Consider the following 27,169-nt stretch of genomic DNA (forward strand, 5'->3'; position numbering starts at 1 on the left):
AGGATTCACTGCATTTTACCTCATTGTGCCTCCATTTTAGGATATTTTATTATATTTTTTTGCCAATCCTCACCCGAGGATATTTTTCCATTGATTTTTAGGGACAGTGGAAAAGAGAGGGAAAGACAGAGAAACATCGATGTGAGAGAAACACATCAATTGGTTGCCTCCTGCACGAGCTCCGACCAGGGCCTGGGCTGGGGAAGAGCCTGCAACCAAGGTACGTGCGTGCCCTTGACCAGAATTGAACCTGGACCCTTTGGGCTGCAGGCTGACCCTCTATCCATTGAGCCAAACTGGCCAGGGCATTAGGCTATTTTAGTTGTTGCTAATTATTTTCAAACTAGAGGCCCGGTGCATGAAATTCGTGCACTTGAGGTGGGGAGGTCCCTCAGCCCAGCCTGCGCCCTCTTGCAGTCCGGGACCCCTCGCTCCTTACCGCTTGACTCGCCACTGTGCTCGCCAGCCATGAGCCCGGTTTCTGGCTGAGCAGTGCTACCCCTGTGGGAGTGCACTGACCACCAGGGGGCAGCTCCTGCATTGAACATCTGCCCCCTGGTGGTCAGTGCACATCATAGCGACTGGTCATTCTGGTTGTTCTGCCATATGGTCGCTTAGGCTTTTATTATATAGATGAATTTTAAAACTCATTGTTTCAGTGTTATTGATGACTTCCCAGGAAATGCATTACTGAAAAGGCATTTGGGGGGAGAGAGGGTTCAAAGGTTTTTGAGGCCTTGATGACATCAATATTGGTGACCTGAACGTTGTCCCACTTTACATTCTCATAGCAATAGTCAAAGGACTCACTTTTCACACCATTGACATTTTCTCTGAAAAATGTATTTGCTAGTTTGTAAGGTGAAAATTGGTACCTTGATTATTTAAGTTTGTATGTTCTCATATATTGACTATTTTTTCTAGTATTTGAGCCATTTGCACATGTCTGGAATCTTTCATGGACAATTGTGAAATCTGAAAGTCTCTGAAAACCAAAAGGTTTTTTTGAGGCTTTTTGCATACTCCGTTGGTGGTAAACCCTAATCTGAACCGATGTGAGATTCTATAGTATATATTTATCCCACTCAGTGTGAATACTGCTAAGTTTTGCTGCAGTTATATTAGTGAGTTTGATTTCTGAGTGTTACATAATGTGTGCTAAATGCGTTACAGTACTTTTTTGGAATCACAGTCTGACTTTTCGAGGCACATCTGACCCCCAGGTTTTCAGATAAGGGATCATGGTCCTGCAGTTTCCGCTTTGTGACTCATCTGTTCTTGTCTGTGGGCAGCCAACTGTAAAACTGCTCAAAATAGTAAAATATCCTATGGAGAAAATAACTCCTCAAATGAGTGGTATGTCATGAAAAGAAGCATTATTTCAATATTCTAGTAAGATAAAGCTATCCGGGGAAAGCAGAAGTTTTGTTTATTCTAGGTGGCTTTAGGGATGGGTGCCCATTATAATGGAGACTGATGGAGGAGTTGGGCCAATTTCTCCTCTGCCAGTTATTGACATACCTCTCTTTGTGAGGGAGAAAAGGAATAGAATCCACCCAAGGGACTTTTTGGGGAAGGAGGGGAATGGGTAGAGGGTGCCAGATACTGAGTTCCTGTGCCCAGTCATCTCATCTTGAGGATCCTTTTGCCAAACTAGCTGAACTTGGAAACTGGTTTTCTGTTCCCCCTTTGAGATACCCTAAGGCCCCATCTTCTTGTCTTTGCTCCTGCCAGGATTCCAAACAGCTGAGCTCTCCCTGGCTCCCCTACCCCCATCTTGTTTGTAGATCCTGGGGTACGACCATCAATAAAGTGCCTGTGGTACAGAGGGGAGAAAATCTTTCAACCATTTTTCTCATCTATATCATGGAGCAAATATGACAGAGTTGCCTTGTGGATTGTTTTGACATAAAATATGCTTGGGTATGGCCATATCACCCTGAACGCACCTGATCTTGTCTGATCTCAGAAGCTAAGCAGGGTCAGGCCTTGTGAGTACTTGGATGGGAGATAAAACATGTTTGTCATGAAGTGTTCAAAAAGCATACTAGTATTATTATTTTGTTCTTAACTAAATACTATCCATTTACTAACAGCTATCAGATGGGGGACAAAGTTCTGAACTGCCCCAGAGGTTTCTTTCAGGTGCCCTCTCTCTTCTTGCCCTTGAGCCCTGGATGCTGAGGGTGGTGTGTAATGGGCTCCAGGGGAAGGGGAGGAATAGGGACCAGTGGGCTTGGCAGGGAATTCTCTTGGGACGCAGGGGATACATAGGACTGAGCCATTTAGCTACCAAAATTAGGCAAGGAAGGAGAGAGAGAAAAAAGGGAAAGAAACCGTTACCTATGTGACACATTTTTGGGGGAAAATTTTTGGAAGATTCAATAATTGGTTTATTTCTAGCCAGTCCATCTATAGGTATAGCCATACAATTGATAGTTTCCCCCTAAGATCTGATGTAATTATTGGCATGATTTTTTATTATCCAGGGTATGATTTTGAACCAATGCTAATGAGTGACTTAGGGTGGTACAGCCTCATGATGTAGACCTAAGCACTGTTGTAGATCTAAGCTCTTTACCTGGAGGCGGCGGGGGGGGGGGGGGGGGGGGGGGATGGTCTGGTTCTGTCTCCCTGTAGATAGTGTCAGATCTAATTACTTGGTGGTGCTGGAAAAAACACAAATTAGAATGAGCAAACTCCTGTGGTTCTAGGGCTGGAAGGGACCTTGATAATCTTCCTAAAGCTGCTTATTTTTAAATTTTATTTATTAAATTGGGGTGACATTGGTCAACATGAACATATAGGTTTCAGGTATGGGTTTCTCTGTTACAAGATCTGTATATTGTACTGTGTGCCCACCACCCAGAGTCAAATCTTCATCTGTCACCTTATATTAGGACCGCCTTCTCCTCCAACCAGCTTCCCTCTGCCAACCACCACTGTTCATGAGTTTCAGTTTTATATCCCACATATGAGTGAAATCCTAATGGTGTTTAGCTTTTTCTGACTGACTTATTTCACTTAGCGTAATGCTCTCAAAGTCCATCCATGTTGCTTTTCATCCTTTCTCATGGCTGAGTAGTGTTTAGTCCAGGGGTGGGCAAACTTTTTGACTCGAGGGCCACAATGGGTTCTTAAACTGGACCGGAGGGCCGGAACAAAAGCATGGATGGAGTGTTTGTGTGAACTAATATAAATTCAAAGTAAACATCATTACATAAAAGGGTACGGTCTTTTTTTCTTTTAGTTTTATTCATTTCAAACGGGCCGGATCCGGCCCACGGGCCGTAGTTTGCCCACGGCTGGTTTAGTAGATGAGGAAGCTGAGTTAGCAACGCCAGGATTTACCCCTTGTGTCAGAGCTGGCCGTCCATGGAAGTGGCCCAGCAATGCTGCTCCTGGCAAAGCTCCTGGCAAAGCTCCTGGGTCTACATCTGCCCTCGGTCCGCACACTCCAGGGCCTGGTGTCTCAGCTCTGGATCTGGGGTGAGTGGCCCTGAGAATAACTTTGGCTGACTAACTTCTGAGACGAATTGTGTTGTTTTCAGTTGTGTAATTTAGAGTCAGAGGGGACTTGGTGGTCATCTTGTAATGAATCCCTCTCTTTGCAGACGGGGAAACGGAGCCTGCGAGGTTCAGTGGCCTGTGGAAGGCAGTGAGGGCCCTGGTTCGCCAGCAGCAGAGGAGCAGACCATTTGGTTTGGTGAGGGAGGGCCTGTGTGTGTGTGAGTTTTGGTCACGGTCCAAGACTCAGATCCAAGCACAGGACCCAGAACAGAGCAGACATTTAGAGACTGGAAGGAAGGAAGAAAGGAAGGAAGGAAGCCAGAGCTGAAACCCAGGTGTTTTTGTTGGCAGTGGCGAGAACGGCACCAGGTGCTAGACCGGTGGGGTCAGACCGGACCTTGGTTTAGCAACCTCGGTACTGGCTAGGAAAGAATTCAGAGCTGAGACTCAAGCTGTAAGATAAGGTTTCTTTAGAAAGTCACAGAGATAGAAGTGAGTGGTAGAAGAATGGGCTTAGGAAACAAGTTACAGGGGTGAAAGAAGGGGCCCTGTTGCTTAGGAGAAAGAAGGGTAAGGCAAGACCGCAGGGTGAGAGGGGGAGAGGAGGGGAGCGGAAAGGCATGGGTGTGCTCCTGAGAGGGAGAGCCGGCTGGGTCCTCCATCCTAAGGGCTTTTAAGGGTGGGGATTTTAGGGGAAATCCCAGGGGAGGATCTCAATGGAATAGTCATCGTTTTCCAGGTGTGTCTTTTCAGAGTCCTGGTCTCCACTGATTGATTGGTCAGTGCCAGGGCAGGGGGTCATGAGTCAGTACAGCAGGTCCCGAGTCAGCCATGGTATTGCTTGTCTGGTTTGGCTGCTTTTCTAGGCCTGGACCTGAAACATAATTGAGACCTGGAAGTAATCTGATGTGGGTCAGCACCTCACTGTCCTGGTGGCTTAATGCTTATTCTCTGGCCCCCTTGTCTGTACCCCCTCTAAAGGGGTTTGACCTTCATGACTAGCGACATGCCAGAGAGGAAAGGTCAGGGGAGGGTCCAAACTGCATGACCACTATATGAAAGGTCAGGGGGTCCAAACCGCCAGACCAGAGATATGCCAGGGGAGGAAAGGTCACCCTGGGGGTGAGGTCCTTGTTTTTGAGGTTTTGCCTGTTGCTGGGCACCCGGAGCTTTCTTCCCTGATGACCTTCTGAACTTGGCCCATCGTCCTTGCTCTGCTCATGTCTGTGTAACTGCCTACCACATTTTAACTCTGCTCGAGGCTTTTTCTTTATAATAAAGCAAGCAGTTAGGCTTTCCAAGGTTCACCCACAAATCTTAGCTGTAGTCTCTGCTCCTGCTCCCTTCCCGAATTGGTGGTCAGCCAGCCCAGAGGCCACAGAGATAAAAAGAAATGACAATTAAAAAGTAAGCAGGTACTGCTTGTATCAGGTGAGCACGGTGTGACGCTGATACGTTTGGAAATGTTAGTGAAAATTTTCAGTACAAAGGTTTTCAAAACCTAAATTCATTCATGAAGCTCTTTTCAAAGACAAACTAAATTCAGTTGTGTTTCTACAACCAGCACTTCAAATGTATCTATTAATTGTATATCCATCATATTTCATAATATTTTACACCTTCCCTTTATACCTTTGTTTCATGGGTTAAGTTTCTGATTTCTTCATTAATTCAGCAAATACTATTAAACTGCCTAACTGTGTGTGTGTGTGTGTGTGTGTGTGCGCGCAGGCCCTGGGGAAAAGGGAAGTGAATGAAATAGACTCAGTCTAGGCTTTTATGGAATTTTAACAGCTTACCAGGGAAGACAATTTAGCAATCATGATACAGTGTCATTGGCACCTCCATCAGGAAACTATGGCCCAGAGCCAGAGTATCTAACCTGCGGCTGGGGGTGGGGTGAGAGTCCAGTAAAGGCTGAGCAAGACTTTCTGGAGAAAATGAAGTTTAAACTTGTAAAAATGTCAATGGTAGCCAGGTGAAGGTAACTAGAGGTCACAGAAGAGAGGTGAGAGCAAGCAAAGCTTATAGCAGTGGTTCCTAAACTTGAGCGTGTATCCAAATGAACTAGAGGGCTGTCAAAACCCAGGTGGCTGGGCCCCACCCCATTAGGTCTGGGAAGGGACTGGAGAATTTTCTAGCACATTCCCAGGTGATGCTGCCTAAGGATCAGATGTGAGTGGGGGTGATCAGAGGTGGGAGAAATAGGTGGGTTGTGTTGTTTTAACCTGGAATCCCACCTCTCCTTGTGGGCTATGCATATCCTGTTCTCCATCCATCCTGCAAACTGAGATCAAGAGTAACACATCCAGCCCTAGCTGGTTTGGCTCAGTGGATAGAGCGTCGGCCTGTGGACTGAAGGGTCCCGGGTTTGATTCTGACTAAGGCAGTGGTTCTCAATCTTCCTCATGCCGTGACCCTTTAATACAGTTCCTCATGTTGTGTGACCCCCAATTTCATTGTTACAAATGGAACATAATTAAAGCACAGTGATTAATCACAAAAACAATATGTAATTATATATGTGTTTTCCGATGGTCTTAGGCAACCCCTGCGAAAGGGTTGTTCGACCCCCAAAGGGATCGCGAGCCACAGGTTGAGAACCACTGGGCTAAGGGCACATGCCTGGGTTTCGGGCTTGATCGCCAGTAGGGGGTGTGCAAGAGGCAACCGATCAATGGTTTTCTCTCATCATTGATGTTTCTATCTCTCCCTCTCCCTTCCTCTCTGAAATAAAAATATATTAAAAAAGAAAGGGTGACCTTTCCTAGGTCATTGCACTGATGTTATCTCTTGGAGTCCATGAATACGTGTTGCATTCGTTCCATGTTATTTAATAGATAATTATAAGCAGTTGTTTCCATTGTGTTTGCTCTAACTAGAGCTCCTCGAGGCAGCGGCACATAGAAGACAAACACAGATCAGATTTACGTCTTGCAGCTTCAACAAGGACAGATTGCCATATTCTCTGTGCTGTAGACATGAGGAAACGGAGACCGAGTAGCCAAGACGAAGAGAAGTGAAATGTCTCACCTGTCACAGATGAGGGGAAGCCAAAGCTAGATGTATGTTCATGTTCACAAGTGTTCTGTGTGTTACATGAAATTGTATGTGCTCCGTGCTCAGCACCACCGGTAAAAGGAAGGTTTTCTATTTACCTACTTATTTTACTTTTTTACTGTAGATCCATCTACTTAAAGAGAACACCAAGGCATCTTATAAATTGAATGTAGACTTTGTTTTTAGTAAAAAATGGGCAGTTATCCAAGGAATTCTTCAAGAATTGTTTATTTGCTTTTAGAGTAAATATTTGAAGGAAGTAAGTCAATTTATAGGTCATTAGGTTTATGAATGATTTTTATAAAATTTTGGCATGAGGTAGGTATTAAGAGAAAACCTATTTCAGTTTCCTGAAAAGACACAAATAAATAAGGCAGTTTATGCTATTACTCTTCTTGACTGGCCAGGTGAGTTTAGCCAAGTGAAGATTTATAAAGAAACTTGTATATGAAATGTTATGTAATAGATAAGGTTAAAAACAAACAAATTCTTTTCAGTATCCATAACATGCCCAGCCTTTCTTCCTTATGTTTATATACAAACAGAATGTGATTTTCTGAGACTCCTGTCAGGGGTGGAGCTTTGAAGAATTCACTGGGCTTTCTGTGAATTCCCACAATATAACTCTAACAACAATTTTTCAAATGCTCTAACAGCTCTTCATAGCTGGAAGTCTCCAACACAATCATGTGAATTATTCACATTATAAAAAACAGCAGCCGGAATTTCCTGGCATTGGCGAAGTGGCAGATGGCTATTGAACAGGCATTCCTTCGCTTTTCTTTGCGTGTTTGTGCTATATGCTTTGTGTGGCCTGAATGTTTTTGCTGCTTCCTTAATTCTTTCCATCCTCCGCCCCCTCTGTTAAAGGCAAAACACAGAGCAATCACTGATAGCAAAAAAGCGGCCTTGGACATTGCTTAAAGCTAGGTGACAGAGCCAAGAAGCTGGGTGTTGAAGGTAAAACTCAGTTCCCATGCATGATTGCCAAGTTGGTGTCTTAATAGTCTTTGCAGATAAAACTAATAGATATTTCTTCCACACAGAGTGTATGTAATTCATTTTAAAATGAGGGCCTTATTTGAGACACTGTTGGGTGTTGTGTAGGTATGTAAAATGAAGAACAAACTTGGCTTCTGTCCTAGACAAACTTGATTGAGAAGGGAAGATAAACTATGAATACATTATGGAATAAGGGAGAATGCGTTTGGTGTAAGCCGAGAACTACAGACAAGGTGCTGCCTGGGGTCACAGAGGAGACTTTCCTTCTGATAAGAGAGATGGAAAAGATGTGTTAGGCTAAAACTTGGCGTTTTAAATGGACCTTAAAGGGAGTGTAGGGAAAGGGAGTGGCCTGTGCAAAGGTGTGGAGGCAGGACAGGTAACGTCAGTGCAGACCTGGTACAGACTGCAGAGCGGATGCTGAGGCTAGGCTGGGAAGCTCCTGAAACTATGCACTTCACTGTAGGGGTCTGGGGGCTGAGGATGGGGTGGAGTGGAGGGTGGGGGAAGCAGGAGGGGTCCTCAGGCTTTTTGATGTGATGGAAAGTGCTTAGAATTTTTATGAGTTTATTTGAGCCATTGCCGCATAATTTCAGCAAGGCAGTTGAGGTACTGTTCCTATTTTTTCGGCCCGGGGCGGCAGGGGGGTGGGGCGGGTAGTGGGGAGGAGGAGGAGAGAGAAGAGAAGAGCGGGGAGGGGATAAGATCTGTTTTTTATACACTTCAGAGTTTGAAGGATCAAACAAATAATATAACCCTTTGCAAATAATACAAATATGACCTGTATAAGTATATAGGTTTAATATAATACCTATAGTATGTTGATAGAAATAGTTTTTCAAAGTTTAAGAAGTGTTGAGAAATTGAAATCATGAAGTAAGCATAGTTATAATCTTAATGGTGTGAAGGCCAAGAAGTGTTCATTAGTCGTAAAAGCAAGCTAACTCTGTATTTGTCTTATATTAGAGTAAACCCTCTGAAATTGTACAAATCAGCTTGATTCCTGAATTCCTTGCTAAACATTTGTTTTTAGAAGGTTGTTGTGCATTTCCATCTTAGCCTTATTGCTGTTCAACTTCTTCTCTCTCCCAGTGAGGAGGATGTCAGTGTAAGAAGCATAGAGAATTTTTATGAGTTTATTTGAGCCAAACTGAGGACTATGCCAGGGAACAGGATCTCAAATGCTCTTGTAGAATAACAGTTTTGCAGTTCCTTTTATGCATTTGAAATCAAGGAGGGGACACATGTCAATGTGGGAATTGAATTACAGGATGTTTAACAAGATTATGTGCTCTTTTAAATGGTTAATACCCCCTTGGAGGAGTATTACTTCTGGTATTTCAAAGGTACACTAACCTGGATGCACAAGAATGTTGGACAGGTCCGGCGGTGTTGCTCAGTGGTTGAGTGTGGACCCATGAACCAGGAAGCCACAGTTCCATTCCCAGTCAGGGCACATGCAGTGGGGGGCGTGCAGGATGCAGCCGATCAATGATTCTCTCTCATCATTGATGTTTCTATCTTTCCTTCTCCCTTCCCCTCTGAAATCAATAAAAATATATTTAAGAAAAAATTTTTTGAAGAAAGAACCATGAACAGGGCTGGCTAAAAACCTTTCACTAAAGAAGTTATAGACCTGGAACATTACTACTCACCATGACCTTCCCAGTTAGGAATTTATGATCAGATCACCCTAGAGCAGGGGTGGGCAACCTTTTTGTGAGTGCGTGCCAAAACCAGCAAAATTTCTGACTCAAAATTCTTCTGCGTGCCAACCCTAATTTTTTGAGAACATGTTACGCCTACTTGATATCTTTTAAGGTGTACATATGTGAAGAACCTTGAAGAAATAATAAAATTCATTCGAGCGACAAAAACAGTATATGATGATGAAAAATACATTTATTTTTTAATGTATACATGTACACTGATAGTCCGACAGAAAACTTTATGACTCCGTTTGATATTATCAGTGGGACTTTTCCTGCTGCATCACTGATGACAGAGATTTTACATCAGGTTTATATTTCGTGACCTTCAGAGATATGCACGAGCTACTGCTTTCATCCATCAGGCTACTCCTATTATGAGACTTAACAAAATTCATCACTGAGAACAAAGATTCACAAGCGTATGTGGATGAAACCAAAACACTGGTCGGATCTAGGAAGGCAGGGAGAGTTAAGGCAGAGGCATAGAAATTGCTCTTCCCCTCTCTCGTCAATCCATGTCTATAGTCTTTAAGATAACTTGTTATGTAAAATTATTTATCTAAGATGCACCTACACTGAATTTATCTGAAAAATAAAAAAGTCTATATTAAGAAAAAAATTGTAAATGGATGATTATAAGAGAGGGTTTCGCGTGCCAGCAAAAGTTACTGGTGTGCCATGTTTGGCACGTGTGCCAGGGATTGCCCACCCCTGCCTTAGAGGTTACTTTTCATAGAATCTCTCCTTTTTTCATCCATAAGGGCAGTGTTAGTATAATAAATATATGTATTCGGCTTTTGTCCTTACTTCCTGGAAACCCTTGGAATTTCCCAAATGATAGGAGTGTATGTTATTTATAACTAGAGGCCCAGTGCATGACATTCGTGCATGTGTGTGTGTGTGTGTGTGTGTGTGTGTGTGTGTGTGTTGGGGGGGGGGTGGTCCCTCAGTCCAGCCTGTGCCTTTTTGCAGTCCAGAGCCCACGGGGAGGTGACTAAACCTCAGTCAGACATCCTTAGCACTGCTGCAAAGGCGGCAGAGGCTCCCGCCACCGCTGCTGCACTGGCCAGCTGTCAGCCTGGCTTCTGGCTGAGCAGTGCTCCCACTGTGGGAGCGCACTTGACCATCAGGGGGCAGCTCCTGCATTGAGCGTCTGCCCCGTGGTGGTCAGTGCTCGTTATAGAGACTGGTTGTTCTGTGGTTCATTGGATTTGCATATTAGCCCTTTTAGACCATAGCTGAGTTCATGCTAATGGTTGACTCTTGGTGGGCCTTTGTTGGGGTCCAACCCCAGCAGGTCCAGGGGTTCCCAGAGGTGTGGATGGAGTCAGCGAAGAAGGAATGACACAGAGACAGCGATCACTTGATCAGCAGTCTAGCCAGGTTCTCTAGCCAGGCTCTGTCTTTATAGTCCTGTTACATCTGTATTTATACCAGTTGATTTTAATCCTATCCATTCTATTCCAAAGGTTAGGGCATTTCTTATCTCCATTCCAAGGTTACTCTATTGTTCTATTAAGCTACAAGGAAGTAACTGAAGAAGATTATCCTAAGTAAAGATTATGTAGCTTAAGTGTGATTGTTCATAGTTAAAGTGATTAATTACCCGCCTGGCACTTAGTTAAGGAGTTTTCTTCCCTCCCTAACTCCAGGGAAAAATCCCCACCTGAGGAAACAACCTTTCTTGGAGAGGTGACCTTGGTTAAAACACATAGCGCTAAGAAGGGGAGCAAACATATTAAGAACAGTATGCCATATACGCCAGGCCCTTGAAACATATGCTGTGCAGATGTTTCTTCCCTGCAGCGACTGTGTCAAGCAGCAAGGATGGACCAGCTTCTGGCAGATTCCCCCTTTTTTATTTTTTAAATGATAGCGCATGTAAATCAGCGGCCACCTCTCAGATTGGGTTGTTTAAGACTCGGAAGAAGACTGGCAAGCAATGACAGTGAGCATAGCTATGAACATAGTGGATGGAGTGCACACGGAGCCTTGTTCCTGTAAAAGGTTGCTGGCCTCTTCAGTCAAGGATTTCAGCTGTCCCCAAGTCGGTGGTTTGGTTGTCCTTGGCTAGCGGGCGGCGTCGCTGGCAACGGGCTTCCTGAAGAGTCAGTGTGTTGAACGGTCGGATCAACGGGTCCATCAGGGCCGTGCTTGATGGTGGTGTCGGTGTCCGGGGAGGAGTCAGCTGTGCCCTCGGGGTCGGCTGATATGGATGATACTGGGGTGGAGGAGGGTGAGGCGGAGACAGGGCGGTGTGACATAAGGTCGGACTAGACCAGCCGTGGGCAAACTATGGCCCGTGGGCTGGATTTGGCCCGTTTGAAATGAATAAAACTAAAAAAAAAAAGACCCTACCCTTTTATGTAATGATGTTTACTTTGAATTTTATTAGTTCACACAAACACTCCATCCATGCTTTTGTTCTGGCCCTCCGGTCCAGTTTAAGAACCCATTGTGGCCCTCGAGTCAAAAAGTTTGCCCACCCCTGGACTAGACGGTACCTTTACCAAAAGCAAGTAATGTCAGCTGGCATGATAATAGAATTAAAACCCAAAATTAATATCCCCAACTTTCCCCCTTCCCCTGCCCGAGATGAGCTATTCAGTAACATCTGATACAAAGTACTTCTGGGCACAGGGACACATGCAGTGATGTGGCTGACGGACAGATGAGCATGCACGGTCATATTTGCAAGGGAGATAAGTAAGTGCAGTCACCATCCTGAGGACATATGCCCACACAGTGAATTGTTAGTAGTGCCCTACTCCCCAAAAGAAAGGGTCAAAGCAGCACCCACACAGAACCCAGGCTCTCAGCATGCCTTTAGCTTTTTGGCCCAACCACTGCCATTGCTAACAAGCACCTTCACAGCCAACTGGGGGCAGAAGGCTGTTTTTAGGAAGGTGTTCTATGACGCTGGGTAGACCCTTGAAAAGGGCAGCCTGTTTGTAGGAACCTGAAGCAAAGTACTTATTTTAAACCCATCCTTGTAATTTCTGTTACTCTGTCTCTGAATTATGATTTTATGTCCCAGATCAGCTCCTAATCTTCTTGCTAGATTCTCTAGTCTGCTTACAAAACAAATGCACCCAACCCTTGACTATACATCGCCAGAAGTAATAGTAGAGGAGAATCAGAGATTTAGCAAACTCCTTATGGGAAAGCTGCTCGACAGTTGTGCCTCCCTTTGGGGCTGATGGAGCAGGAAAGCCAGTGACTCCAGGTTGAATTCCTCAGTGGAAGCCTGTACTGAACTTGAACGAGCCCAGCTCAGACGGAAGCTGCTTTCATGACACAATGCTATCATCAAGGACAAGATTCTTCTGAAAGCTTCCAGAAGTACACATGATTTTCATAACTTCTTCAGTATAAAGTGAGAGCTAAGAATGGAAAACCAACAGGGGCATAAAAACACAAAGTGGGAGAGTTTGTATTCTTTCCAAATATCAATCTAAACTGGATTCCACTCACCACTGTTCTGAATTGTGTGCAACAGGAAAGGCTGGAGAGGAGAACCAGAGTTTGTGATTCTTTCTGGAGGCTGGGGGCCAGGCAGAAGGAGGGATAGAACCAGGGGCTACAAGGTTATTTCCAACCATGACTTGCCCTCTTCTTTCTGCTGGTAGAGATGGGAATCTGGGGCATGGCACCTGCCCTAGTCAGTAGAAAAGAGGTCACCAGCAGAGGGCAGGGGGGCCAAGCCCCCTGTGATGTTGGGCAACAATGAGAGGTCTGGCAGACTCTGAATATGGGACTTCAGTTCCTTGCGGACCTGGGTTACCTGAGCAAGCTTCCGTTTATATTATTCTAGTTTTTTCTTCTTTTCTGACAAAACATCTTTCTGGTTCTGGGTGTACTCCACCAACATCTGAGCCAGCTGGCGCCGGTCTTCCAGTTCTGCCGCGAGGCGCCCGTTATATTCTGCTAGTAACAGACATGCTTCATCTACTGTTTTTGAAAGACGTTTAGCTGCCTCTTTGTCTGTTATTTTTTCCAGCAAAGAAACATCTTGCACTTCGTGGGGCAAAGAAGCAATTCTCTGTCGGACAGTAGCATCCCCTGATGCAGCATTTTCCAGGTCCTGCAAAGCTTTGATTAGTTCCTCAGTCAAGAGGGGTCCTGCAGAAGGATCTTGAGGAGAGTAGCTTCCAGGGTAGTCATCCTCCTCCTCCTCTTGTATCTGTTGCAAAGTTCGCTTTAGAGATTTCTTCTCCTCTGTTGCTTTGTGGGGAGGGCTCTTGGAGTCCACCATAGACAGCTTCAGCTGCTGTATGAACTCGCCGCCATACACACTTCTTTCTTGCCAGATGTTCAGCAATCTTTCTAAAGGTTTTTTACAGCCTTCATCTGCTTCTCTGACAACGTGAGAAAAAGCATCCACAAGGACAGATTCAAATTCTCTAGTGAATTCAGGTCCTTTCCTTTTACTGTTTTGGATGACATCATTTGCTAAATACAGAAAAGTAAGCTTTCTATTTGATTTGGCTTTGTGCAGCTCGCGGTGCCACACTGAGACGATGGGTCCCGCGTGCTTGCGGTGGTGGATGAGCCACAGAGACAGGGTCTGCATGCTCTGCTGCGAGTTGCTCAGCTCTGAGAGTTTCTTCTCCAGCGCGGATTCCAAGAAGGAGGACATGGCGGCGGTGGCAGCGAGGCCCAGCAGGGAACGGCCTGGGCTGCCCAGTGCAGCAGGAAGAGCGATGGCAGTAGGCCAGGGCCTCACCAGACTGCCCGAGAGACTCTTCACTCACTGACAGGCAGCCAGACAGGCAGGGGGGGAGGAGGATGTGTCTCCACAGTAACAGCCGCCAGCGCTGCCGCCACAAGATGGCCACCAACCTCTCACCCCACCGTGAGAGCAGGGTCAAAGGGCAAGGGCTGGAGGAGCTGGACGCTGGGAGGCCTCAGAGCTGTAGATACATTCTTCCAGTGGCGGCAGCAGCCTCTCTGAAGCTCGTTCAGGGCACTTTGAAGGGGAAAGGAACACAGTTCGACGGCGGCCTCTGGAAGATGCTTTCACCACTTGCGCCCGCACACCTGCGCAGTGTGTCTCCCTGTTCGGGCACCAGATGTTGGGGTCCAACACTAGCAGGTCCAGGGGTTCCCAAAGGTGTGGATGGAGTCCGCGAAGAAGGAATGACACGGAGACAGTGATCAGTTGATCAGCAGCCTAGCCAGGTTCTCTAGCCAGGTTCTGTCTTTATTGTCCTGTTACATCTGTATTTATACCAGTTGATTTTAATCCTATCCATTCTATTCCAAAGGTTAGGGCATTTCTTATCTCCATTCCAAGGTTACTCTATTGTTCTATTAAGCTACAAGGAAGTAACTGAAAGAGATTATCCTAAGTAAAGATTATGTAGCTTAAGCGTGATTTTGTTTGTAGTTAAAGTGATTAGTTACCTGCCTGGCACTTAGTTATGGGGTTTTATTTCCTCCCTAACTCCAGGGAAAAATCCCTACCTGGGGAAACAACCTTTCTTAGAGAGGTGACCTTGGTTAAAACACATAGCACTAAGAAGGGGAGCAAACTATTAAGAACAGTATGCCATATACGCCAAGTCCCTTGAAACAAATGCTGTGCAGATGTTTCTTCCCTGCAGCGACTGTGTCAAGCAGCAAGGATGGACCAGCTTCCGGGAGGCCTTCAGGTAGCTTAGGATGGGGCTGGTTGCGGGAGGAACCAACTACAGGATTAGAGGGTTAGAACTTTCAGCCCTTGGCATTTGGGAAAGGGAGAGGGGCTGGAGATTAGGTTATTTGCCAATGTCCAATGACAGTCATGCCTGTAGTAATGACACTCATAACAGGGAGGTGAAAGGAGGTTCTGGATTGGTGAGGAGGGTGCTGGGAGGGTGGCGTGTCTGGAGAGAGAATGGAAGCTTGGTGCCCCTGTCCCCTTACTTTGTCTTATAAGGCCTCTCCTTAATTGTATTTTTTATAATAAAGCAGCAGTCCTAAGTAGAGCACTTTCCTGAATTCTGTGAGTCATTATAACGAAGTGTGGAACCTAAGGTAGATTGTGAGAATCTCTGAATTTCTGATGGTTAGCCTGGGACCCCATTTGCAGCTGGCATCTATGGTGGGCTAGTCTTGTGGCACTGAGCCCTTCAACCTGTGGGGTTTGTACAGGTAGTTAGTGTCAGAATTGAACTGAACTCTAGGACACCCAGTTGGTGATGGAGAATTGGTTGTTGGAAAAATGGCACAATTTTTATTTGGAAAAAAACCAACTCATAACATTAAAATGTGCCTGAAATAAGGTATTTGAAATTATGGGTTGGTTTACTACTTAGATAAAGACTCAAAGGCAGAGGGGATAGGGGGTAACAAGGGGATAAGGACACATATGTAATAACTTAATCAATAAAAAAAAAGACTCAAAGACATTTAAAAAATATAGTGGGAAAGAAAAATTGTCAAGTCAGTGCTTTGTTGTTTATGTATTTACATTGTGTTTTATAATGTAACTAGAGGCCCGGTGCACAAAAATTTGTGCACTCGGCGGGGGGCGAGGGGGGGGGGCGGTCCTTCAGCCTGGCCTGTGCCCTCTCACAGTCTGGGACCCCTCGGGGGATGACCATCTGCTGGCTGAGGCCTGCTCCCCGGGGGATTGGGCCTAAGCTGGCAATCAGACATTCCTCTGGCAGCCCGGCAGCCCTTGGGGGGTGTCCACTTGCCAGTGGGGAGCAGGCCTAAACTGCAGTTGGACATCCTTATCGCTGCTGAGGAGGCAGGAGAGGCTCCCACCACCACCACTGTACTGGCAGCCATCAGTCTGGCTTGTGGCTGAGCAGAGCTCCTCCATGTGGGAACTCACTGACCACCAGAGGGCAGCTCCTGCATTGAGCATCTGCCTCCTGGTGGTCAGTGTGTGTCATAGTGACCAGTCATTCCCAGTTGTTCTGCTGTTAGGGTCAGTTTGCATATTACCTGTTTATTATATAGGATAGAAGCCTGGTGCACGGGTGGGAGCCGGCTGGTTTGCCCCGAAGGGTGTCCCAGATCAGGGTGGGAGTCCCGCTGGGGTGCCTGGCCAGCCTGGGTGAGGGGCTGATGGTTGTTTGCATCTAGTCACACCCCCTTCAGGGTGGGGGTCCCCACTGGGGTGCCTTGCCAGTCTGGGTGAGGGGCTGAGGGCTGTTTTCAGGCTGGCTAAGCCTCCCTGGCGACGGAAGCTCCCAGCCTCTCCTTTTTTGCTTTTTTACCCCTGGGATTTATTTACCTTCTATAATTGAAACTTTGTAGCCTGGAGTGGAGCGCAGAGCCAGCCAGGGCTTGGCTTCCTCCATCGCCAGGGGCAACCCAAGGCTCCAGCTGCATGGCCACGGCCGGCTGAAAGCAGGTATCTGGGGTTTATTTACCTTCTATAATTGAAACTTTGTTGCTTTGAGTGAAGCTTAGAGCAGTGCCAGGGCAGGCTTCCTCCATCATTGGGGCAAGCAAACCTCCTGCTTGCTCCAGCTCCATGGCTGCCAGCTGCCATCTTGGTTGGGTTAATTTGCATACAGTCGCTCTGATTGGCTGGTGGGCGTGGCTTAAGGCGTAGTGAAGGTATGGTCAATTTGCATGTTTGTCTTTTATTAGTGTAGATAGGATGTCCCTATTTCCCCCTTTTTGCCCCCTCTACCCAGCTCTTGCCCCCCACTACTCTCTGGCCATCACCATACTGTTGTCTGTGTCCATGGGTTGTGCATGTATTTTCTTTGGCTAATCCCTTCTTTAAATTCACTTCTTTAAATTTTTATTTTCAGATAAGTGCTTATAACTGCACTATTATATATTTTCTATTACAGTGGGGCCTTGACTTACGAATGTCCCGACTAACGAGTTTTTTGAGATAGCAGCTGTCTCTCCGCCGATTTTTTGCATTGAGTTGATAGAGTAATTTGAGTTAACGAGCTCCTTAACGAGCTTCTTAACGAGCTTGGTCTTGGAACGAATTAAACTCGTAAGTCAAGGCCCCACTGTATATCATTTAGAATTAAGACATTTTTTAATTGAACCCTTGTAAATTTTAGCACAATTTAATAAATTATGCTAGAAGCAGTTAGGAGATTTTTCATGTAATGCAGATACATTTCAATTAATATTTTATTAATTTTTAATTTTTTAATATTTTAATTTGAAATAATCTCATACATGTAAAAAAAACTATAAAGTACTACAACATATTATATGTACCCTTCACCCCATTTCTTAGGTTTTAATAATTTAAACATAACCATTATACAACTAACAAAATTTGTAATATATTTTTCTTATAATGTCTTAAATGTTACTTAATCCATTTACTTTGTTTTTGTTAATCTTCACCCAAGGATATTTTTCCATTGAATTTTAGAGAGAGTGAAGGGAAAGGGAGAGACACATTGATTGGTTGCCTCCTGCACATGCTCTGATAGGGACTGGGGATCAAGCCAGCAACTGAGGTACATGCCCTTGAGTGGACTCAAACCTGGGACCCTTCATTCCATGGGCTAATGCTCTATCCATTGAGCAAAACAGGCTGCAACTTAATTCATTTACTTTTAATCTGTATGTGTCTTTATATTTAAAGTGGGTTTTGTTTTTGATTCACCCTCATAATCTGTCTTTTAATTGGTGCATTTATGCCACTGACTTTCAGAGTGCTTACTGATAGAGTTACTGCCATATCTGGAGGCTTCTGGGGCTTGCGGGGCGCGCCAGCGGCCTGGGACCGGATCCAGTCCCAGGCGGCAGGCAGGCGGCTTCTGGGGTTGCCCACAGGGCCCTGGATGGCGGCTTGTGCTGGTGGCTCACACTGTCCCACCCTGCCTGCAGTATGCAAATTAGCCGCCATATTTGTTGGCGGTCAATTTGCATATCTTGCTGATTAGCCATTGGGAGGCATAACGAAGGCACGGTCAATTACCATGTTTGTCTATTATTAGATAGGATAAAGTAGCATGATACCATTGTGTGGTTTTCTTTGACCATTATCTTCTATGGTGTAGACCAAAGGTTTCATAGCATTGTCTCTGCCTCTAGTCAGTGGAAATATCTTGTATGTAAATATTATGGATTGCACTTATAGGTAGTCTCCTTACTGAGGGGTTCCCAGCATTCTGGTGTACGTCTGCAGCATTAATTTTAAAAATATATATATATTTTATTGATTTTTTACAGAGAGGAAGGGAGAGAGATAGAGAGTTAGAAACATCAATGAGAGAGAAACATTGATTAGCTGCCTCCTGCACACTCCCTACTGGGGATGTGCTTGCAACCAAGGTACATGCCCTTGACCGGAATCGAACCTGGGACCCTTCAGTCCGCAGGCCGATGCTCTATCCATTGAGCGAAACTGGTTAGGGCTACAGTATTAATTTTACTATTAGGTTGACCTGTAATTTATAATCTTACCACTCAGAGATAACTAGTGTGAGCATTTTGGCATCTTTTCCTCCAACAAAATAACTCAAACTACTGTTTCATATTTGTTTGTTCATTTAACATTTCTCATTAACAAGTGAGATCATTTCAGATGAAGGTAACTATATATGGCAAATCTGATTCTTTCGTACAAATTATTTCTATTGTTGTAAAAGTCAAAGGGAAGTTTAGGGTTTCCAAGAAGAAATGAACAATTTCAACAGTGTTAAATGTAAATTAGGATGGCCTTTTGATTTTGCTTTTTATAAATGTTTGCAGGATTTTATTTTATTTTTTGAAATTTGTAGTTGATGCAAAAAAAAAATAGATAAATTGACTTGGAGGGGATAAAACTTCAATGAACCTTCCTTTTCCAATAATTGTTTCACTAGGAAAACCATTCTGTCATTCTAGATTTATATACTGAATTTCTACTCAAGACTCTAACTCAACGAGAGATGAGCTATGTGTAAATCCATTTCATGGAACTTTAGTGAATATCAAAACTGTTCATTCTCATACTTTAGGGATAATAGAGCACAGAGTACGAGCTTTGCAGCCAGGCCGCCTGGATTAAAATCTCACCTCTGCCATTGCTAACTGTGACCTGATGCAGGTTACTCATCTCTCTGTGCTTTAGTTTTCATATCTGTAAAATGGGGTTGCAGATAATAGTGCCTATCCCATAGGGTCATTGTAAGGGTTAAATGAGTCATACCTGTAAAGTACTTTGGATAGTAACTACAATGTGCTCACCAACGTGTGACGGTTGTTAGTATTTTTTCTTGCTACTGGTTTTCAGAGTTCTTCCTGAGTTTAATGCTAGTCAATTTCACATTTATTTCTTGCCCTTAAAAATCAGATTTTCTATGTCTAGGGTTTTCCTAATTCTGTTTAATCTTTCCTTTGCTTGCCTTTTCTGAAGTGATCTTTATTTTCTATCTTAGTCCCTCTTTTGCTTTGCTCTTTCTCTATCTAACAGCATTAGCGGAGACTTCACATCAGAGGACTCCTCGTGACAGAACATTTACTCATCTTTGTTTTCCTGTCCCCATATTCCCAGAAGGCAGGCACATGCCTGACTTCACCTGTGACTAACGGGAAAACCCCGTGTTTAGGACTTTTGCCGTGTTCTGTTTAATCGTTATCCACTTCCTGTTCCTGGAAGAAAAAGAAACTGCGGGGCTGGTGACAGTGTGTGACAGCTGCCCCCTCACCTCCAGGTTTACGTTCTTATTCTGTCCCGACATTTACCACTTCCTCCTCCAGTCTGGCGCATGTGGCTCACCGTCCTTTCCTGCCTGTTGGGTGGGCATCAGCTGAGCGGTAAGCTTGGGGAGGATAGCCGTGTTTACAGTTATTAGCACTGATAGCAATCATCATGGCAACGGTAGCTAACTTTTATTGAGCACTGACCGTGCTAGGCACTCAGGCAAACCCAAGTTCATCTCTCTTAAGACTCAGAAACAATTCTGTTCTTATCTTCATTTTAGAGATGAGGACACAGAGCACAGGGTAGTTAATTGACTTGCCTGGGGTCTCACAGCTAGCAACCTAGTTGAATGAACATAGTGCAGCCAAGAGAAAGCTGGCTTCCGCTCTGGCCGCCTTTCTTTCTGGGGCACAGCTTTCACTCAGAGCTTGGGCCCTGATGGCAACAGACCTGGGTTCAAATGCTGGCCGTTCCCCAGATGAGCCACCTTGGCTTCAATACTCTGCTCTTTAATGTCTCCAGTAAAAAGTGCCGGGCACATAAATAAGCATTCAGCGCAAATTCGCTGCCATTGGCAGTGGGTGGTAGAGTAGTTGACTGTCCCTGAGGCCTTGGGTGTAGGCAGGGCAAGCCCTTTCTGGCCAGTGCTGGGCCATCTTCCTCTTTGAAGGCCTTGCTGAGCTCCAACCAGCTCAGCCAACACCCTGTTGTTATCCCACGTGGTTGGCTTGTGTTTCCTTCTGCCTTGTGGAAATTACTTGGCTGGACTCTGGCCCTGCAGGGGCAGGTTGTACCCAGAAACCAGGGACCTAGCTCCCCGAGGCTGGGTCCTCTGCACCAGCTGTCTCTGTGATGTTCCAGGGGGCTCACTAAGGGAACCCCCTAAACCTGGTCTTGCTGTTTCTGCCTGAAAAGGCCATCTGGGCCTGTCCTCTTCCCATTTGGTGGTTTACTCTGGCACTTGCCGCTTAGCTTCCTCCCATAGTTTAAATAATTTCTAACCTACTCCCTGCTTGGCCTCGCTCAAGGAATGTGCACGAAGAGATCAGTTCGGGGTCACGACCCCATGGAAAGAGGGCAGAGCCTTTCTTGAGGGTGTGTCAGCTTGGCTCCTTTAGGACTCCTCAGTTTGGAATGTGATGGTGTTCCCCAAAAATCCAGCAGAGGGCCAGTCCCCAAAGCTGGTCTTAGGCATGTGCTGCCAGTTGTGGTCTTCCTATGAATCTTTGCTAAGTGGAACCTTCTGTTGATTTCGGTGAGCACAGGGCTTCCTGGTATAGTTAGATTTTTTGGAAAGGACTTTACCCAACAAGAGTGTAAAACTATGGGATGTATCAGTTCTGCTTTCAAAAGAATTTGTGTTTTTAAAAACTGTTGGCATTTGGGGGTATAAGTATATTGGACATTCTGTCCTACCAAATAGTACCTTAAAACTGCTTACTAAGTTACAGTGAGAATGGACACCTGATCAATTACTGGGGGCCCTTCAGAAGGTTGGGATCTGCTTCCATAGGATCCATAGCAGATGTTTAAGGTGCTTCCACTGTGTTCCAGGAACTGTGATAGGGATTAGAGGTACAAAGACACCTCCACTTGGGGAAGCAGGCGAGTTTGACATAAATGAGGATTTCCCTGCGAAATCAGTGTCGCTTTTGGTTGCCCACAGGATGCCAGAGTGATGTACGCTGTAGTGAGATGGGTGGGGAAGATGTCAGCGGCTCTGAGTTTTGGTTCTGCCTGGCTTGTTTCTCTATTCAGTGATGTCGTGTTGGGCCACTGATTTATTTGCAAAATGATATCTCATCCACCCTCTTGACTACTTTCTTGGGATAGAGGTTTCAGACAAAACAATGAATGTCAAAGTATCAAGTGACATTTGGGTGGGAACTTTATATCTTTTACTAGAGGCCCGGTGTACGGATTCGTGCACAGGTGGGGTCCCTCGGCCTGGCCTGTGGGTATTTGGTTGAAACTGGCTCTCTGACATCCTCCAAGGGGTCCTGGATTGTGAGAGGGTGCAGGCCAGGCTGAAGGACCCCACCGGTGCACGATAGGGACTGGGGAGGAACCATAGGGGGGCTCCAGGACATGTCCGGCCCATCTTGCCCAGTCCTGATCTTTCAGACCCCAGCAGCAAGCTAACCTACTGGTCGGAGTGTCTGCCCCCTGGTGGTCAGTGTGCATCATAGCAACTGGTCAAACAGTCTACCAGTTGGAGGGACAATTAGTATATTAGGCTTTTATATATGTACTAGGGGCCCGGTGCACGAAATTCGTGCACTGGGTGTGTGTGTGGGGGGAGAGTGTCCCTCAGCCCAGCCTGCCCCCTCTCACATACTGGGAGCCCTCAGGCGTTGACCCCCATCACCCTCCGATCGCCTGATCGGCCCCTTGCCCAGGCCTGACGCCTCCGCCAGAGGTGTCAGGCTTGGACAGGGGACCCCCATCTCCCCCCGATCACTGGCTCTGGCCCCCGCCCAGGCCTGAGGCCTCTGGCCCAGGAATCATGCCTGGGCAGGGGACCCCCATCTCCCTCTGATCGCTTGCTCCACCCCCCGCCCAAGCCTGACGCCTCTGACCCAGGCTTCAAGCCTGGGCAAGGGGACCATCATATCCCCCCAATCCCCGGCTCCGCCCCCCACCCAGGCCTGATGCCTCAGCCAGAGGAGTTGACCCTCATCACCCTCCGATCACCAATCACCGGATCGGCCCCTTGACCAGGCCTGAGGCCTCCGGCAGAGGTGTCAGGCCTGGGCAGGGGACCCCCAGCTCCCTGCGGTTGCAGGCTCCGCCCCTGCCCAGGCCTAACGCCTCTGGCCTAGGCGTCCGGCCCGGGCAGTGGGGACCTGCAGTGGCAGCGGGGGGCGCCGCGATCGTGGGCTTCACTTTAGGCCCAGGCAAGGGACCCCTAGCTCCTGGGACTGCCAGCTTCGACCATGCCCAGCTCCCATCGCTGGCTCCACCCCTACTTCCTGCTATAACTGGCCAGGGCGGCAAAGGCGCCTGATTCTCCGATCATGGCTGGGGGGCAGGGCCGCCTTTGCCCTGCCCCCCAGCTCTTAGCTCCCCCCTGGGTTTCCGATCACTGTCAGTGGCAGGGGGCTTCTTCCTGCTTTCCCTTTCGCCTCCCTGCATTGTGCCTACATATGCAAATTAGCTGCCATCTTGTTGGCAGTTAACTGCCAATCTTAGTTGGCAGTTAATTTGCATATAGCCCTGATTAGCCAATGAAAAAGGTATCGCCGTACGCCAATTACCATTTTTCTCTTTTATTAGTGTAGATATGGTGTCTTTAGCTACTGTGTGTGATTGAAGATTTTCTTCCTCCTTCCCCTTCCTTTCCTTTTTCTTCCTTCTGAAAGATTTTCAGATATCATGTAATTAACATGTTTAGTACAAATTATGTTTGTGGCAAGTACTGAATTGCTTCCAAGTACAATAGTTTGTGGATAATAGTGTGCAAATACATATATGGATGGGATGCTTTTTTCATAGATAGAAAAATATCTTCCTTTTCCTTCATAAGAGTTCTGGAAGGGTAAAATAAACTAATACTTTAGAGTGAGCTTTTGCTTTATGTAGTTAAGTTAATAATGGGAAATTATGCTGCTGAGGTGTTTTTTTTTTTTAAATGAAGTCAATACAAATTCATCTTGCTTTAGCTGACTTTAATAATTTTTCATGCAGATGATTTTTACATTAAAAATGCATGTGCATTCCAATGTTTATCATACATAATACAGTCATATGTATGATAGAGGCAGATGAAGAGAGGCAGATTTTTTGGGTTTAAAGGCATTAGGCTGGGTGAGTGTGGACCTGGGCTCCAGTCCAGCCCAGTGGTTAGTGATGGTTTAACCCACCTGTTTACTGTGAGGCATGTGTCACTCACTGGATAGAACTGAAGGCTGCCTCTGCTCTCACAGACACTGTGGCTGAGATGCGAGGCCTGGGGTCACGTTGCCTGGGCTAGATCCTGTCCCACCTCCCACATTAGGGCTTGTTATTGAACCTTGTGTCCATCATTTTCCTCATCTTTGGATGGGGGTAATGAGAAGACCTACCTTACCGATGTGGAAATGAAATGAGATTGTAATGAAGCATCTAGAACAGTGCCTGCTGCACTGCAAAGACCCGGTAAATGCTGCCTTAAAATTGTTTTAATGTAGCAACTCACTCTTCATAACACACTACCTTTTGAAAAGAATCTGAAGGGAGCATTAGATTTCTGCAGTTCTGTTGCTTTAAGGTCACTTCAAACAAATGACTTTTATTTTATTTTAAAAATATATTTTTATTGATTTCAGAGAGGAAGGGAGAGAGTGAGAAAAAGAGATAGAAACATCAATGGTGAGAGAGAATCATTGATGAGCTGCCTCCTGCACGCCCCCTACTGAGGATTGAGCCTGAAACCCAGAAATGTACCCTGACTGGGAATTGGGTTGATGCTCAACCACTGAGCCACACCGGCCAGGCCAAATGACTTTTAAAAAATCCCATTTTTCCTCTTGAGTGGCCATCACTTACACTCTGCAAGGTGCAGAAAGGTCCACCAAGTCTCTCTCCACTCTGTCCTCCAGCCACCTAGGCCCTCCCCTGGAGACACAGTGCCATCAGTAAGTAAAGATTTTTTTAAAAATCTCCAAATGGACAGCACAAAAATAACAAGAGAAGGAGGAGAGGCAAGGGAAGGGAAGGGGTTGGAGGACAGGAAAAGTGGATAGGGGGATTCAGGGAGGTCCCGAGCTCTCCTGGTCCCTGCAGCCCCTGGCTGACACCCCTCTCTGAGGACCCCATGATGTGTCTTCCTGCGTGGGGTCTGCCAGGGGCTCCTGAGCCTTCTCTGCCTTAGAGGCTCGGTTGGTGGCTTCCTGGCCTGTGTCCCAGGCAGATACTGGTGAGATGACCGTGCTCTGGTCTGGGGTGAGGCCAGGTCAGATGAGCCTTCTGTTGTCCTCTGAATGGAAACCATTGTTTGAGGTGCTCTGGGAGGTTCAGGAAGAGCCCAGAAGTTGAGATCCTTTGCTTCTCAGCACACGGGGATCCTAAAGTTAATCAGTCCTCTCCCAGGAGCAGCTGTGGGGCTGTAGTAGTTGTCTACCTATAATCCTTTGGTGCCCTTAGGGAAATTGTGTTTGGTCAGGAAGTTTCGTGGTCTTAAGAAATCACTTCATTCTGGCCGGTGTGGCTCAATGGTTGAATGTCGATCTATGAAGCAGGAGGTCACAGTTAGATTCCCAGTCAGGGCACATGCTCGGCTTTCGGGCTCGATTGCCTCCCATCAGTGATTCCATCAATGATTCTTTCTCATCATTGATGTTTCTATCTCTCTCTTCCTCTCCTTTCCTCTGAAATCAATAAAAATATAATCAATCAATCAATCAATCAATGAATCAATAAATCATTTCAAAGGGTGAACCTGAGAGGGTTGCAGCGAATGCTAGGAACTTTCTCCGACTTTGCCAAGTTGTTTCCCCCGCTCTGGTTTAAATGAAAACCTGCAATGGAGACTATTTGTAGTTTCCATCATTATTTTTAAGTAGCTTTGTTTCCTTATGTTGACATCACCCTCGTTTCAGCCCTTTGTTCCGGGAGCTCTCTGGGGTTCAGGAGTGGTTCCAGTTGTTCTCCAATTTCCTGCCTGTCAAGAATGTTTGTTTCCTTTTTGTCCACCCAAATTCAATTTTTCTTTTGAAACCTAATCTGAAGTCCCTTTTTCCCCCTGGATCACACTATTTACTTCCCTTCTCAACTCCAGCGGAACACAGAGAGAAACCACAGCTTAAGTAAGTATGGCTTGTGCTTCAAACATGCCTTATTGAGTAATTGGGTTGGAAATTAAAATGCATTTTCCCATTAAAAATGATTACTGGGGTCCCACAAAGGGTATTTAAAAAGAATGATAAAATAATACTTTGTGAACATTTATTACAGGAAAGTTGAAAGAATAGTAAAATGGTTACTTGTATATTAGCCACTTAGATTCAACATTTTGCCATATTTGATTTCCCACCCTACTTGTCTGTCTACCTACCTACCTACCTACCTACCTACTTTTTTTGCTGAACTAGTTAGTTAAAATCAAGTTGCAGCATTTCCCCCTCTAGTGTGTATCTAGTAGGATTGACTTCCTATACATAACCTCAATACCATAATTATCCTTAAGAAAATAAACATGTCTTTAATACTGTCTAACCCAGTTTCCTCAATTGTCCTCAAAATATCCTTTGTAGCTGTTTAAATTTTATATTATTGTTTAAAATTTTCAATCAGGCTCCAATCAAGATTTACTTGATTGCATTTGGTTGTATTAGTTCTAACAAAAGCTATTTGAATGCACATTCAGCTACTAGAAAAGTAGGGGCTGGGGGGGGGGTGGGGGGTAGGGAAGGAACTGTCTTGAGCACAGGCATTATTTGAAATCTTTGGCTACTTACTCCCTCCCTTACTCTTAATGCCTGTCTCCAGATCCTGGGGTGCTTCTGCTGCCCCGAGCTCTCCATTTTGGCACCCCCAAGGGTGCAGCTGAGCTTACACAGATACGTATTAGCAGAAACCTCAAACAGCTGCATTTTTCAAGGGGCATCTTAGCCAAATGCATCTGTCAGTCAAGAGTTCATGGCCAGGCGTTGTTGATGTGGGCGTGTTTTGCTGGGAAAGCTGTCTAGGCCTCCATCTGTTTCCAGAGTGGTCTTTCTACCCAGAATCAGAGTTCTGTGCTCCTGGATTGTGGTAGCATTTCAAGGACTTGGACAAAATAAAGGTAACTGGCTGTGTGCATTGGGAGGGGTTTTGTGTCATGGGTGGGTAGACTCTGAGCAGGCAGGTCCCTGTCTGGATGTCCCCTCCCTGCCTTGTCACAGCTGCGGAGTGGGGGAGGGTGGGGCTGTGGCAGCTGCTTATCTGGGAGGTGTTTGGAAGTTGGCCACTGCCTGAAGTTTTGTTTCACTACAACATTTAGCACTTATTTATATACTGATTTTCATTGTTTTCCCATTTGTGCTCTCCATACATTTTTAGCTTTATGAATTTGTCTGGGAAAATGCTGTGTCTTAATAATTGTTGCTGTGGGGAATGATCTTAAAAGCTCTATGACTTTGGTTATCTCTACAGCCAAAATAGGAATTATCCCCAAATAGGAATAATTTGAGGACAGTTTTGTTTTGTAGAATTTGCTTTTGTTAGTGTAGTTAATTGATTTCTTTTGTTAGTGTAGCTAATTGATTTGAACTGTGTTAAACCAGTTAACTTAATAAAGGAGGTTGTTTTGCAGGAG

The 27,169-nt window shown here is 45.6% G+C and overlaps 2 protein-coding genes across 5 annotated transcripts in view; one reads left to right on the forward strand and one right to left on the reverse strand.

The window, feature by feature from the left end:
• The window catches only part of RELL1 (RELT like 1), a 74,276-nt gene that overhangs the window by 4,782 nt on the left and 42,325 nt on the right, over positions 1–27,169 (forward strand). Inside the window, exon 1 of one of the 4 annotated variants that reach the window (XM_081097701.1) lies at positions 108–220. The exons of the other annotated variants lie outside the window; for them this stretch is intronic. The gene's annotated coding sequence lies outside the window, so the exon portion shown is untranslated. Of the gene's footprint in view, positions 1–107; positions 221–27,169 lie in introns of those variants that run through there. 4 annotated transcript variants of the gene reach the window in all.
• Positions 12,943–13,923, reverse strand: LOC308523669 (regulation of nuclear pre-mRNA domain-containing protein 1B-like; the record flags this gene model as incomplete). Its single annotated transcript, XM_081097685.1, is given in 2 exon segments — positions 12,943–13,089; positions 13,093–13,923. Coding segments are annotated over 2 exon segments (978 nt in total).

Source organism: Myotis nattereri (assembly GCF_964212035.1).
Source record: "Myotis nattereri genome assembly, chromosome: 1".
NCBI classification, from domain to species: domain Eukaryota; kingdom Metazoa; phylum Chordata; class Mammalia; order Chiroptera; family Vespertilionidae; genus Myotis; species Myotis nattereri.